General features: G+C 40.8%; 7 protein-coding genes across 7 annotated transcripts; 5 read left to right on the forward strand and 2 right to left on the reverse strand.

The window, feature by feature from the left end:
• Window positions 1-6: 6 nt before the first annotated feature.
• Window positions 7-1,113, forward strand: ATC70_010951 (uncharacterized protein; the record flags this gene model as incomplete). The annotated part of the gene is made up of 1 exon (XM_064830154.1): window positions 7-1,113. One exon carries the CDS (start codon window positions 7-9, stop codon window positions 1,111-1,113), a length of 1,107 nt encoding a protein of 368 aa, XP_064682656.1.
• A 595-nt stretch (window positions 1,114-1,708) lies between these two features.
• On the forward strand, window positions 1,709-4,033 carry FMT1 (Methionyl-tRNA formyltransferase; the record flags this gene model as incomplete). The annotated part of the gene is made up of 1 exon (XM_064830155.1): window positions 1,709-4,033. The coding sequence occupies one exon, from the start codon at window positions 1,709-1,711 to the stop codon at window positions 4,031-4,033; it is 2,325 nt and encodes a 774-aa protein (XP_064682657.1).
• Window positions 4,034-4,131: 98 nt separating this feature from the next.
• Window positions 4,132-4,851, reverse strand: ats1 (Peroxygenase 1; the record flags this gene model as incomplete). Its single annotated transcript, XM_064830156.1, has 4 exons — window positions 4,132-4,404; window positions 4,483-4,539; window positions 4,612-4,707; window positions 4,822-4,851. 4 exons carry the CDS (start codon window positions 4,849-4,851, stop codon window positions 4,132-4,134), a joined length of 456 nt encoding a protein of 151 aa, XP_064682658.1.
• A 504-nt stretch (window positions 4,852-5,355) lies between these two features.
• Window positions 5,356-6,514, reverse strand: ATC70_010954 (uncharacterized protein; the record flags this gene model as incomplete). The annotated part of the gene is made up of 5 exons (XM_064830157.1): window positions 5,356-5,709; window positions 5,766-6,014; window positions 6,075-6,180; window positions 6,240-6,310; window positions 6,371-6,514. 5 exons carry the CDS (start codon window positions 6,512-6,514, stop codon window positions 5,356-5,358), a joined length of 924 nt encoding a protein of 307 aa, XP_064682659.1.
• A 2,443-nt stretch (window positions 6,515-8,957) lies between these two features.
• On the forward strand, window positions 8,958-10,277 carry DBR1 (lariat debranching enzyme; the record flags this gene model as incomplete). The annotated part of the gene is made up of 4 exons (XM_064830158.1): window positions 8,958-8,961; window positions 9,044-9,059; window positions 9,124-9,162; window positions 9,536-10,277. 4 exons carry the CDS (start codon window positions 8,958-8,960, stop codon window positions 10,275-10,277), a joined length of 801 nt encoding a protein of 266 aa, XP_064682660.1.
• Window positions 10,278-13,243: 2,966 nt separating this feature from the next.
• On the forward strand, window positions 13,244-13,715 carry ryh1_1 (GTPase Ryh1; the record flags this gene model as incomplete). Its single annotated transcript, XM_064830159.1, has 3 exons — window positions 13,244-13,290; window positions 13,347-13,604; window positions 13,658-13,715. 3 exons carry the CDS (start codon window positions 13,244-13,246, stop codon window positions 13,713-13,715), a joined length of 363 nt encoding a protein of 120 aa, XP_064682661.1.
• Window positions 13,716-13,862: 147 nt separating this feature from the next.
• Window positions 13,863-14,982, forward strand: brr2 (Pre-mRNA-splicing helicase BRR2; the record flags this gene model as incomplete). Its single annotated transcript, XM_064830160.1, has 2 exons — window positions 13,863-14,370; window positions 14,426-14,982. The coding sequence occupies 2 exons, from the start codon at window positions 13,863-13,865 to the stop codon at window positions 14,980-14,982; spliced, it is 1,065 nt and encodes a 354-aa protein (XP_064682662.1).

The following is a 14,982-nucleotide window of genomic DNA, read 5'->3' on the forward strand; positions in this document are numbered from 1 at the left end:
CTTCAAATGACAAGGCCCAAGCGCAAAGTTACATCAAGGAAAGTGCCTCAGAAGGTAGCTTTGCCTGCTTACAGATACCTTCCCTCCAAAAGTCCCTCGCCTGATGAAGCCCCTCAAACATCTGGCTCTACTGAGAGTGGTGGAGGTGAGTCAAGTTCCTCAGGCTCCGTTGATCAAGACGAAGATCCCAATGAAAGTGGTACTGATCAAAGCCATACAACCTCATCTCCCGGTGATTTTCCCCCTATTCTGGTTCATCCCAGACAACGGTTCACAGCTGATGAAACCACTGCCTTGGAGCAAGTCTACAGGCGAAACAAACGTCCTTCCAACGAAATTAAGCAACGTCTCGCTCGCAGATTCAACACATCCATGTCTCGCATCCAGATTTGGTTCCAAAATCGACGAGCAAAAGAAAAGAGAAATAACAGCAATCCAAGTAATCAACGGGCATCCACTGCTGGTGAGCAAGACCAGGATGGAGATAAGTCAGCACCTTCCGATGATCCAAAGCAGCCAGAGCCATCTACATCTGCAGCCACTTCGTCATCCAGTGCAAGAAGACGGAGAGTCCCACGAAAGCCATCAGCATCTCCTCCTGTTGATGCTGAGAGCTCCAGCAGTGCTGCCAAAAAACGCAAGAAGCAAAAAGTGCCTGTCGTCCCTACACACTATCCTGCCACCCACCCATTCTTGTCTTCTGGAAGCTATGCATTCACCTACCCAGAATCTGCAGCAGCACCTATGCAGTCCATCGATTCTCCAAATTTATCAAGCCCTCCTGGGCCCAATGAGAATTTCTTGTATCTCGGCCATCCTCCTGCTCAAGCCAGAGGAGGTTTCTTCGTTCCCAACTTTGATTGGCACCATTCACATATGATCCACCCATCTTTCACACAGGTACTTCAAGGACCTCATACCACTGAGAAACTTATCAAATACGTTGATCCCAAGAACGTTGTCAATTCAGAGTCATCTCAGCCAGTAGTCGGTCAGAGGGGTGAGCAAGGCACAGCAAGTAGCAGCAAATCTTTCTCAAGAAAAGGCAAGCAAAAGCAAAACGGCACGGACATGACCGACCCAGATCCAGAACAGGATTTCAGAGGAGAGTAGGCTACAGGTGATCTATAAAATAGCTACTGCAACCAAGGAAAATATGATAACACCTTGCTTTTTTACCACAGTTTCTTTTGCGCATCTCTCCTATTTATTTCTCTATATATGCTAATACACATCAACATATATCTTGCCGTTTATTCATTCTCTACCAACTTCTTTATACCTTGTTTCCTTTCACAACATCCTTCATCTACTTTCAAGACCGCAAAGGAAAGGGATGACGAATGGACTGACATGCAAACCGGCTCTCAGGATTTAACCATCCTGTAGTCAAATTATGGAAATCCCTTTTGCTATAAAACTCTCACAAATCCTTTTTCCAACATCAAAAATTAGTCTCTTTAGCTCTTCTATCATCACATAATCATGACTATACTCCCTTCTTTATCTACTTGCAATAAAAAATGGCATCTAGCATAAACTAAGCATGAATGGCTTTGAAAATGAGTCAGATTGACCACTTGCCAATACAATCTCCGTGTGATGATTACATATACACAGTCTTATTGGTATTGGCACATCTATCATCCCCTTTTCTCTCTCTCTTTTTTTTTTTTTTTACAGTTTCGATCAGCAGCTAATTGACACCATGACAACCTTACTTATCGACAACTACGACAGTTTCACTTACAACGTATACCAATATTTATGCTCTCAAGGCGCTGATGTCGTTGTTTATCGCAATGACAAAATCACCATTGATGAAATCGAGAAACTCAATCCTCGCAACATTGTCATTTCTCCTGGACCTGGTCATCCTGCTCACGATGCTGGCGTCTCTCGCGATGCCATTGCCCATTTCGCTGGTAAAATTCCCATTCTAGGTATCTGTATGGGCTTGCAATGCATGTTTGAAGTCTATGGCGGTACTGTGTCTTATGCTGGTGACATTCTCCATGGCAAGGCATCTCCAATTAAGCACGATAGCCGTGGTGTCTTTAAGGGTGTCCCTCAAAACAACATGGTTACCCGCTATCACTCCTTGGCTGGCATGCCATCCACTATCCCCGATACACTTGAAGTTACTTCTACTACAGACGACGGTGTCATTATGGGTGTCCGTCACAAGGAATACACTGTGGAGGGTGTCCAGTTCCATCCCGAAAGTATCTTGTGTGAGAATGGCCATACCATGATCCTCAATTTCTTGAATTTGAAGGGTGGCACTTGGGAAGAGAACCCTGGAGCTGGCGTCTTGCCCAACAAGTTGAGATCCTCCCAGAGCAGTGAAACACCCAAGAAGCCCGCTGCTCCTGCTGCTGCCCCTGAAGCTACGGCCGCTGCTACCAGTAGCACAAATGAAGCTGCTCCTTCCATTTTGACCCGTATCTATGCTCAACGTGTCAAGGATGTCGAAATTGCCAGAGAAATTCCCGGTCAAAGCATGGAGGATTTAGAGAAGCTGCTGCAGTTGCATGTTGCTCCTCCTCTCCAAGATGTTGTCGCTCGTTTGAACCAGCAAAAACCAGCTCTTTTAGCTGAAGTCAAGCGTGCCTCTCCCTCCAAAGGCAACATCGATGCTACTGCGAATGCCGCTGAACAGGCTCTGCAATACGCTTTGGCTGGCGCAAGCGTTGTCTCTGTCTTGACCGAGCCAAAGTGGTTCCGTGGCACTATTCATGATATGCGTCAAGTGCGTGAAGCCATTACCCATCTGCCCAATCGTCCCTGTATCTTGAGAAAGGATTTCATTGTCGACCGTTATCAGATTTTAGAAGGACGTGTTTATGGTGCCGATACAGTGCTGTTGATTGTAGCCATGTTGAGCGACGAGAAATTGCATGACCTGTACAACTACTCCAAGTCGCTTGGCATGGAGCCCTTGGTGGAGGTGAACAATGCTGAAGAAATGGCCCGTGCAAATGCCCTTGGCGCAAAGGTCATTGGTGTCAATAATCGCAATTTGCACAGCTTTGATGTGGACATGGAAACGACATCTCGATTAGCTGAAATGGTGCCAGCGGGTACTATCTTGTGCGCTCTCTCTGGTATCACTGGCAGAGCAGATGTGGAAATGTACGTCAAACAAGGTGTCAGCGGTGTGCTTGTGGGTGAAGCTTTGATGCGTGCCTGGAATTTGAAAGAGTTTGTCGCTGATTTGCTTGGTCTTGAAAAGAAAGATCCTGTTGTTAGTAGCAAAGACAGCAAGCAATCGCTCGTCAAAGTGTGTGGTATCTCATCTGTTGAAGCAGCTACTGAAGCAGCCAACGCTGGTGCTGATCTCATTGGCCTCATCTTTGCTGAAAAGTCCAAGCGCAAGGTATCTATTGAAACAGCCACTGAGATTGTGAAGGCTGTTCACTCTGCGCCACCCAAAGCTGTCAAGAAGCCCTCGTATAACACACCCTCTTCTGACTGGTTCGAGATCCATCGTCGTTTGTTGGAGAGTCGCACGAGAAGACCTTTAGTGGTTGGTGTGTTTGTGAATCAATCAGTCGAGTACATGTCTCAAGTTGCTATAGAAGCTGGATTGGATCTCATTCAATTGCATGGCACTGAGTCTGTGGAATTAGCTCGCTACTTGCCGGTGCCTGTGATCAAGGCATTCCATATCGATAGCGCTTCATTCAATCCTGCTCAGATCTCCAATTTGACACAACCCGGTGGCCATCAATACGTACTTTTGGATGCCAAGGTTCCTAGTTTGCCCTCAGACCAGCAAGGCGGTCAAGGCGTCAAGTTTGACTGGAGCATTGCAGAACAGGTTGTCAACCACAAGCAATTTGAATTCCTAGGTAACAAAGATTTCCCTGTGATTTTGGCTGGTGGGCTTGATCCTTCCAACGTGGCCAGTGCCATTCACCAAGTCAAGCCTTGGATTGTGGATGTGTCATCTGGTGTTGAAACGAATGGCGTGAAAGATTTAGCAAAGATTCATGCTTTTGTTGAAGCTGCCAAGTCAGTCAGCCACTAGGTTAAATAAAAATCTCACAGCGTAGACATTTGCTGACGATCGACCCACATAAAACATTTCTTGTTGTACAATTAAGGTCTTTATTCGCTTTAAATAACTTATTTCTTACCCTCTTCGTCCTCAAGAGTGATAATTTCGTTCTTTACTAATAAATCCTCTAAATCACCAGATTGATGCATGTTCAATAAAATATCGCAACCACCGACAAATTCGCCCTTGACGTAAACTTGAGGAATAGTGGGCCATTCAGAGTATTCCTTGATAGACTCTCTTAATTCGGCATCTTCCAAGACATTGAAAGCATTGACTTTGGTGTCAAAATCAACACCTTGAACTTGCATGATTTGAACAGTAGCACGACTGAAGCCACACTACGTTTTAAAGCGCACATTTAGCAACCATCTTGCACCAAATACCATATGTATATATATATATATATATTCTCTTACCATGGGAGCGTCAGGAGTACCCTTCATGAATAATACAATATCGTTTGACTTGATGTCCTAATGTCAAATAAAGCCCCGTTCAGCATCTCATCCTGCTTATCAACAATGCTCAATGCTCCCACATCTTACCTTATCTAAGCGAGCCTTCATTTCGGTGGAGATCCAACGAGCAAACAAGGAAGCGCTTGGTGATTGCAAGTTGACAGTAGGACGCAAGAAAGCAGACTATAGAAACATTTAAGAGATTAGCAAACATGAGTCATGTCAATAGGCCAGTTTTCCACTTGTATATATGAATAGATTCAACCATTCATGGTGTTAATGGAAGCAATTACTTACGGTTCTAGTAGCAGCACGAAGGAAACTCATTGTATAGTTTTAAGAAAAAAGAGAGAGAGAGAAACAACAGAGAAACGCTAAACAGGGACATGGAATTTAAGTGAGTGGGGGTTGCCCACTGTCTCGGTGACTGGTTTGCCTAGCACATACGCAGTAAGATTTGAATGAGTGATGCATGTCAGGACTAAAGATCTCTGCCTGTATAGCCCTTAATACTTGGATAGACTTATAAAGCTTTGATGTGAAATCTACGAGAAACCATCTTTCTCTGCACTGTGTATGTGAAGTCTGTTTTGCCTCAAGACGTATGCTGAAGCTAATAAAAAGTCAACTTTATAATGTCAAGAGTACATGAGACTTGGTGCCCATGATAGGCGATTCTCCACTTCAGTTTGATGGGCATCTGGATCATTCGACCTTTATTAGCAAGGAGAAGACAGCAGAAAGAGTGACAAAAAGTACATGTTAGATATACTTGCAAAAGAAGGGAATAGAGCAAAAAACAGAATCAAAAAGGCACATGAGATGGCATCATTACATGGATGGTTCCCAGTTGATTATTGGAACAGATGATTGATAAATGTCAGATTGAGGAGTAGCACTGTCAGCATCCTTGATATCATCGTCGTCCTTGACGGAGCCTACATCAGGAGAATCATGGTGATGGTGGGCAGGATCACTAGGGAAGTCCATGGACATTTCTGTTGACTGTGCGGGCGAAGATGGGATAGACGCCAAATCAGCATCCACTGATTCATTCAAATTAGCCGAGCTGCCTGCGTTTGTCGAAGCAAGGCCTCCAGGAGTGGCGGCACCACAATTCGACGTGTAGGTTTTCATGGCTTCCTCATACTCGTCCACTTCACGGTTATACATGTCATAATATTTCTATAAATACAAGGCTGACTCAATAAGGAGTAAAAGCTGAAAGCACACTGCAATACCTTTTTCTCATCCTTTGGAAGACTCTTCCATCGCTGGCCAAGAAGCCTTGTCACCTCACCCAAGTTTTCAGTTGGAAACTCATCTTTAACCTTATCTCTTTCCAATCTACAATACAAGAAAAAGACATTGCCTGGTCCTTTGGGCGCGTTGGGATCTTTCTTCTTGCGTTGTGGTTTACTACCCGCCGATTTATCGATTCGACTACGGCCATCCTGCTTGTGGCTGCCCTGGATCCTATTATGCAACATCTGCAGCAATACAATCAGTTTCAATGCTTCATCTTTAAATCGGCTGCCCGTGGATTATACCATGTCTGATTCATCATGGGAGTAAATGTCAGAACCCACATCCGAGTTATCGCTATTGTAGTCGAGAGATGTATGGTTTGATTTATCCATCCTATCCAGCAAGAAGCTGTATACATTTGTTTAATTAGCAAGCATTGCTTGTTGTGGATCCATCGTACGCTTTACGTTCTCTCCAATTTGAGGTGGCGAATGCTTTTATGAGCTTTGAACAATCGCACATTTAGCACATCGTTTTCCTAGAGGTACACATTCGCATCAAACGCTAGAGTTAAATTGCTTGATCAAAATCTACATACCTCTTCAATGTCTCGAATACGCTTTCTCAACTCTTTGTATTTTCGCTTGTATTTTACGTCTACATGAGATACGTGGGAAATGAAGATCAGGGCATTAGGATTTTCCTGTGAATTACAACATTGGTGATGATTACCGTCAGCCATGCTGAATATATCAGAGATAAAAGTGAAAGGGATGAGAAAAAGGGAAATCAAAATATTTTTCTAATATCTGTTTCATTCCGTAAGCGAGGGGAAGGATCTTCACTTGAAAATGGGTTGGAAGCAGTCAGTTCTGTGTCTGTGGTGGAAGAAGGTTACCAGTGCTGCTGCTTTCCGGACCCCTTTCAAAATTATGCATAATTTTGACGGAATCTAGCATACCAAAAAAAAACCACTATGTTTGCAATTCAAGCCAACTGAAGAGGAAAATGTTGTATTTATTACACATCAGTAAAAAGCGTAGATTCTGGGCTCCCTACCGATATCGTTTTTATACAGCAACAAAACAAAAAGAGGTTCTATTGACATTTCAATAGCGGTTACCTTTACCATCACTTTTTCTCAATGTGGCAATATTATCAGGCATTGCGAATACTGAATGTTTGATCTCTTCTGCATCAATCAAACTACAAGCATTTTTATGGATTGAGTAAGCTCATGCAGTTTCATCCTTTGGCAAAAATCCTTTCTAAATCCTGTTTATTCATAAACTGCGTGAACATTCGAAAGGGAATTTTGAGTTATCTATCAATTCATTATTTTGTCTCCATTTTTTTTTGCTTGCATCGCTGAATTGATATGATTTTCGATTGCAATAGATCAAAACTGCTTCTCTTAATTGTTTAGCCTAGATGTAACCAATTGGAATCGGCTCGGGTCTAGCGCTAGTTGATACATTTGGGCAAAATAGTTAAGAAAATCCTGTTTACATTGGGTGAAATTGACCTGGATTTGAGTTGCGTGAGATGATAAAAACATTCGACACTTCATCTTTATGAGATCAATTATTTGATGTCAAACATTATGTTTATTTCCGCAATAAGCTGGTTTGCTTCTCATCAAGACCAAAAATAGCATGTACCTTTCTCTCTCCAAACTATTCGATTAGTTTATATAACAAAATACCAATTCTACATCAAGATCTGCATTTGGATGAGCATTGTCTTATGATTACGCTTTTTAAATAAAAAATAGAGTTATATAAAAAGCGAAAAAAAAAGTAGCCAAGCTAGACGTTAGTGCTTTCTAGTTTACAATCCCCTTCTTATGAGCTTCAAAACATCATTATATCCATAGCTGACAGCATTTGGACAACTAGATTTTTCAATCTCCGATTTTTTTTTCTATTCTCCAAGATTGGCCAAATTTTGGACAAAATCGATCTGTTTGATCTATTTTGCAAGATTTGACTATGTAAGCTGTGATGATCATCCCATACTTCCTAATGCATTCTAAGAGTGCTTTTTGAGACGCATTTGATGGTGCCATTCCAAAAAGATGTTTTGAATGAGCTTATGGAGCAATTCTTGAAAATATGAAATGAGGTTTTTGGCGAAAAAGTTGAAATTTTACATACCAAGGTCCCCCCCCCAAAAGTGATTTCAGAGGTTGCTTTGGATCGAGATAAACATTTTGATTCAATATATGTGATAGTAAAAGTCTTCATTTTGGAGGTCAAAAACGCGATTGTTTGATTTTCGATGAAAACCATGGGGTATCACTCATGGTTTTTGGTCGATTTTCGACGATCCCAAAAAAGTTGAGCAAAGGTGTCAGAAAGTAAGCGCTAGATGAAAGCAATTGTTTGGTGTTATTCTCGCGGTCCAAAACGGCTTCCAACACTATAAATTAAGTCTCAAATGCATTCAAATTTAGCTGTGTTCAGCATAATTTTAAGTAGTAAGAAGTAATGTAAGTATGCTATCTGCCTATGCATGAATTGTCCTCATTGTCACTGACGCGGAGTATCGTAGAAGAACCAGATCCACAACTCTAGTTTGTTTATGGAGGAGTTTTGCGTAAAAAAAAATGGAGTCAAAGAGTGTATTTTAGTACAATTATCAAAATTGTTCATCAATCTGCCTTCCACTACATGCTGATGAATTAGACAGTCGCAGCTCTCCAACCATGCTCATGTAGAAAGTAAACATTCTCATTTAAGGCAGATCAGCCTGGATAAAAATTTCATAGAGCTAATTCTATGCTTGAATCACTCATCTTAGTACAGCATTTAAAGCAATACTTGATCCAGATAGGGCATCTTTGCATAATATCGAATTTACGAGGTTCAAGCGCTGGACGAACAATTGAACGGTATGTTTCAGAAGAAATGGTATCACGAGGAAGAGAAAAGCAGCTATGACCGATCCAAATACAGAAATCCACAGTATGTTTGACATTCTGTTCACTAGTAGATTTCTGATCTACTCTTAATAATCAGGTGCCGAACATTTGGTACCAACATCGGCTCTCTAAAAAGGGGGCAGTGGTGTGCGAGCAGTGCGATACTCACACACGCTGTGGTGAATAAGTTGAGGTCCATTTGAATAAAACTGAAATAAAAAGGCCTAGCATATAAAACTTTCTTTTTAATCCATAGTACATCATGGGTAATATAGATATAAACTATGCATCCATCCATCCATCCATCTAAACTAATCCATCCTCTTTTTTTTTGTCTTATCAAAATAGCTGTTGGCAAGAACAAGTAAGTGGTTAGATGGAGACTTTACTGGAGTTTTGGAATTGACATTTTTGCTCTTATTAAATAGGCGTCTTAGTAAAGGAAAGAAGGGTTTGAAGAAGAAGGTGTAAGTAAATGATATTATAGAGCCTCATTTTGCTAGTGTGCATGTGGAAATATGTGGAGTGTTCGATAGCGCAGTATGATCATGGACGTAGAGCGAGATAAAACGGCACAATGCTTGTGGTTACCGATATGAGATCCTCACCGTGGATCAATTTGCACTACAGCATCAATTCGTAAAGAACGGTATACAAATAGTGATACATGTTCATCAGTCATTCAAGCGAGATGCGGGTTGAGTAGAGTCGAACAGTGAATCATGTACAACAACAACAGATCAACACAATGCGAACACACGCTCATAAACTCATGCACACAGACACAATACGAGGCCATTCGTATACTGCGACCGATGAAACTCATGCAAATTATTATAGCGTTGACCCCTTCACCCGTAAGGATTGGTATGATATCAAGGCTCCTTCCATGTTCGACGTCCGTCAAGTCGGTAAGACTCTCGTCAACCGTACTCAAGGTCTCCGTAACGCCAACGACTCTCTCCACGGTCGTGTCGTCGAGATGTCTCTCGGTGATCTCTCCAAGGACGAGGCTCGTTCTTTCCGTAAGATCCAATTGAAGGTTGACGAAATCCAAGGTAAGAACTGTCTTACCAACTTCTACCGCATGGACATGACCACCGACAAGCTCCGCTCCATGGTCAAGAAGTGGCAATCTTTGATTGAGGCTTTCGTTGATGTTAAGACTACCGATGGTTATCTTGTTCGTCTCTTCACCGTCTCCTTCACTTCTCGTCGTCGTAACCAAATCAAGAAGACCACCTATGCTCAAGCTGCTCAAATCCGTCAAATCCGTAAGAAGATGTTTGAAATCATGACTGAGGAAGCTGTTGCTTGTGATCTTAAGGAATTGGTTGCCAAGGTTACCTCTTCTGCTTCTCAATCTGCTCAAGACGCTATTGCCGTCCGTATTGAGAAGGCTTGTCAAGGTATCTACCCTCTCCAAAACACCTACACCCGTAAGGTCAAGATCCTCAAGGCACCCAAGTTTGATGTTTCTGCTCTCTTGGCCCTTCACGGTGGTGCCGCTGCTGCTGGTGATGACACTGGTGCTAAGGCCTCCAAGGACTTTGTTGAACCTGCTATCCAAGCCTCTGTTTAAATAACAATTTAATAAATTTTTGCTACAACATTTAAACATTCAAAGAGATCTAATCAAAAAAAAAAAAAAAATGTTGCCCTAAAGTTGATCGATGGTTTTGTAAAAAGTTACAGGTGCTTTCCCTTAACGCTTCTGCTCATCTAATCCCTTTTATTTACCGTGAATCATGTTGGATCTGATCAAGATCAGGGGTTATAAGAGGCCGATTTTAAGCTTTTCTCCATTGCCGATAACCTGATTAAAATAGGCCTTTCCTCATTATCAAGAAACACTCCTAATGTTACATATTTAGTCATTGAGGCTAAATATACAATCTGCCAAGTTCACACGTTAATGTAACGTACCTAGTAATGCATTACTTTGGAACACTTTGAGCCTGAATCTTGGCACTAAAAAAGTAAATTGTGGCTTTATGGTTAGCAATGTGTAACTAATGGCGAGTGTTGAGAATGGGTGACATGATTACTCGTATAACTTGGTTTACCGCATCCAAATTACGCTATTGGACATACTGTTTGGTAGCAAAACGTGCTTGGCCATGATGAACAAGTTGTTGATTGATTAAATCGAAAGCATGAGGGTCTGTCATTGAGTTGTGAAGCTGCCATGTTTTTACCTGAAAAAAAGCCATCAAATATAGGAGGTTTGAATAAATCATATTGCGTGCAAGGAGAAAAATCCATGTACATATATATCACTGTGTCTGTACATGTAAATCATAAATGTTGTCAGAGGTATATAAACATCCTCTGATAGTATTGTTTGCGTTGTTTTATGTACAGTTGATATTCACACTCTAAACCCAAACGACATGGCGTTTCAAGATGCTGATCAACAAGCTTAGTTTATATTTGAATTAGCATTGAACCGAAGACAGAAAGTTTATTTGTGTGTTTATATAGTTTTGCTGGGGGGACAGAAATAGGGAGAGAGAGAGAGAGAGAGAGAGAGAGAGAGAGAGAGAGAGAGAGAGAGAGAGAAAGAAAGAGAGAGAGAGAGAGAGAGAAAGAAAGAGAGAGAGAGAGAGAGGCACACATAGAGAATAATTTGGACAGGGTAAATCAGCCGATGTACAGTAAACACACACACACACATACACACAAAAATTAAATTAGGAAACATAAAGTGTATAAAAAGACTTGATGAATTCCTTTGGTTCCTCTTTTTCTTTCTTATCCTCCAGCCAAAACAAGATGAACTCTCTAGTCAACATTTCAGCAATCAACTCAAATCAAATTACAAGCCATTCCTGCTACAGCTTCTGTCCAAAGTGTGGTGTAGACATTACTCAATTCTCACATGAAGATCATTGCCCTCACGCCAATCATTGAAATCGTGTATAGCAAGCAGCAGTAGCAGCCATAAAACGATTGACTCGACTTTATGCAATCTTATATATATATATATATATATATAGCTTCCAATACCATATTTGTTGTAGTATACATGTCTTTATCTTATTTATACATATAAACCGTACCCAATACATACGTACTTGCCATGTCCCCCCCCCCCCTCCTCCTGCCTAAATATCAATTTGATGATTTTGAGTAATTTTTAGCCGTAAGCCATCATTCGTTAATGAAATAAATTCAAGTTTTTTTTTGTGCCAAGCATACAGATTTAGGAATGTTGCAAGTAAACACAATTATACGAGCCAATTCTTCTATCGACTTCTATAAAAGAGACCTTGCAATAAGAATGTTTTCATTTCAACACACCTCATTCACCCAAAGAGGCATCCTACTGCATTTTCCCATTGATTGCGTTCTTGAACTCTTTTGTTGATAGGAACCCTAAAGCCAATATACTTTTGCTCTAGCTTTATTGCAGCAATTAAAGCTTTAATAAAGATATGATTGAAATCATGGGTCAAATGCCTCAATTAGCCATGAAATACAAGAAAAATGTTGCACAAGCATGAAATCCGCATTTCGGAGCAAGCTTGTTTATGGCGAAATGTAGTGGGAAATGAAAAAATCAGGTACTGAAATCTTCATTTTTAGGTGAGATTACAAGGGAAAAAAGCTATATTTGGTCGTAACAGCATGGTATCTTGGCTTCATATAAAGCTCTAATACAAACAGAATCAAGTGCCGTTCATTTAACCAAAGCGCAATCCATCTAATATCCAACTAAAGAAATAAATAAATTAAATTAAATGAAAGAAAAGAACCTTATCTTTGATATGATCCAACTCTTCCATGCTGTTATTTCAGTAAAATAACTATCACACGTTCTATGGTATATTTCAGCCTAAATACGACATCGAAATCGCCGATTCGTCCCAATTATGGAGCAAGACAAGCAAAAAGGAATCGCATGTAACTCAAGCATCTGTTTCAGGGCAAATTAAACAATGCTAAAGTATATTTGCCTCTTCTTATCAAAGCGGTAATATCATATTGGTTGATTGTATTCTACTTTAAACTTAATGCGTCTTTATTTTAGTTGCAAATCCTCAATAACTCTAAACCAAATTGTGAGCTTATTTTTTTTTTTTTGCATTATGACATAATAGACATGAGTGATAGCCATTATCAGCATATGAATTACATGTTGCTAGAGATAGAAGTCGATATAAATGAACCGACATTTACACTTTCCCGCCAAATTTCATTCTTTGAATAGGGCCCTTAAAAATAAGGGACAGGGAGGATAACACACCAAAGAGTTCATTTTGATAAAATACTGGAAATCAGATGCATTGTCGCGTTGATGACCTTCTTTAGAGCACTTTGACCATTTGAAACGTGCAACACAGTTGATAGCGGGAGAACAAAACTCTGGCATCATTGGTCGATATGAGAGCATGTGGAATTAGCGTTGTCTCTTTTTTTTTTTTTTTTTTTTTTTTTTTTTTTTTTTTTCCCCATACACACATACAACAAACAAAAATGCAACATAAAAGTGTCTTGCTCCTAGTATTACTCTTCGTATTCAGTAGTGTGTACGCTATCGAATTTATGAATCAAGACCACTCAAACTATGGCGATGATAAAGACAACAAAGCGTAAGTCTCTCTCGCTCCCTTCATGTCGATGTAGGGCTCAACTGTTGAATTTACAGCCATATCCGGGAACATTTGAAATCATTAGCTGCTGATGCCTCACAAGAGATTCCAGACGACTTGAAAGATGAAGACATGATTTACTACTTATTCTTGATCCACGATGTGAATGGAGATGGCTTTTTGGATGGACATGAATTAAGAGCAGCTTTTACGGATTTCGGTGATGAGCATGAAGATGCCACACAATATCTATCGTTAGAGGAGGTAACAGAGATGGTTGATCATGTATTGGAAGAGGACGATCTTGACGGAGAGTAAGTGGATATTGCGATGGGTGCATATACAAACACTCATATGCTTTTGATAGTGGACGCATTAGTTGGTCAGAGTACCTTGAATCACAAAGCTATCACCAAGATAAATAAACTCTTTGTTTGTTATTTATACCACATAATTGAACGCGGCTAGTTACAGCGAATTGATCTCGGTTATATTTGTTGTCGACTCAAAGCTCATTCAAACCTTGTGGATGCCTTTTTTTTTTTTTTTTTTCATTCAGTCGAAAACTCTAAATGACAGGCTTGATGACTGCAGAAAGGCCGTTTGGGATTTACCTATATCCCTACTTTGAGTCCTTTTATAGATGCGTTACAGGAAAGAAAGCATCATCATTTCGATTTGTATATGGTAGCACACCACTGTCTACCAATAAAGAAGGTAACGGTAATCATCACAACGCACACCAACAAACTACTAACTCGGTATCAGTCATCTTGTCATGCATTGCGTATTTTGTCATCCTATTTGGTGGCAGAGAATGGATGAAGAATCATCCGCCTTTCAAATTGCAAAAGCTGTTTCAACTACACAACCTTTTATTGACAGTGGTATCTGCTGCCTTGTTGATGTTGGTTGTCGAGCAAATTTTCCCCCAGCTCTATCACCATGGCTTGTTGTATGCCATCTGCTCTCCTCGTAATTGGACGCAGAAATTAGAGTTGCTGTACTATCTAAACTATCTGGTCAAGTACTGGGAACTAATTGACACTGTATTCTTGGTATTGAAAAAGAAGAAGCTTGGTATGTGGCGCATTTGATCACAGAAGCGCCCGCAATTAACCACCTTACACTACAGAGTTTCTCCATTATTACCACCATAGTTTAACGATGGTACTGTGCTACACTCAACTCAATGGCCAGACAACCGTTTCTTGGGTTCCCATCACACTCAATCTGATGGTGCACGTATTAATGTACTACTACTACTTCCGAACGGCTGCAGGAGCCAAGATTTGGTGGAAAAAGTACCTTACAACGCTTCAAATCATTCAATTCGTTATTGATCTGGGCATCGTGTACTTTTGCACCTACACTTACTTTAGCTACACGTACATTCCCATCCTGCCTGACTGGGGATCCTGTGCTGGCACCGAGACATCTGCATTATTCGGTTGTGCATTGCTCAGTTCCTACCTGTTGCTGTTCATCAACTTCTACCGTCTCACATACAAGCAAAACAAGCAGCATCAGCATACCACCAAGGCAAAGAATCCCATAGTGGTTATCGAAAACAACAAGGAGGCAATTGAAAGAATGACTCGCTCCAAGACAAAGGGCTCCACTGCTTCCCCCTCTACCACAGCCAAAGACACTACCCATGCGACTCAAAAGAGAAAGTCTAAAAAGATTTAA

Source organism: Mucor velutinosus, assembly GCF_035048745.1.
Source record: "Mucor velutinosus strain NIH1002 chromosome Unknown tig00001564, whole genome shotgun sequence".
In the NCBI taxonomy this organism is placed as follows: domain Eukaryota; kingdom Fungi; phylum Mucoromycota; class Mucoromycetes; order Mucorales; family Mucoraceae; genus Mucor; species Mucor velutinosus.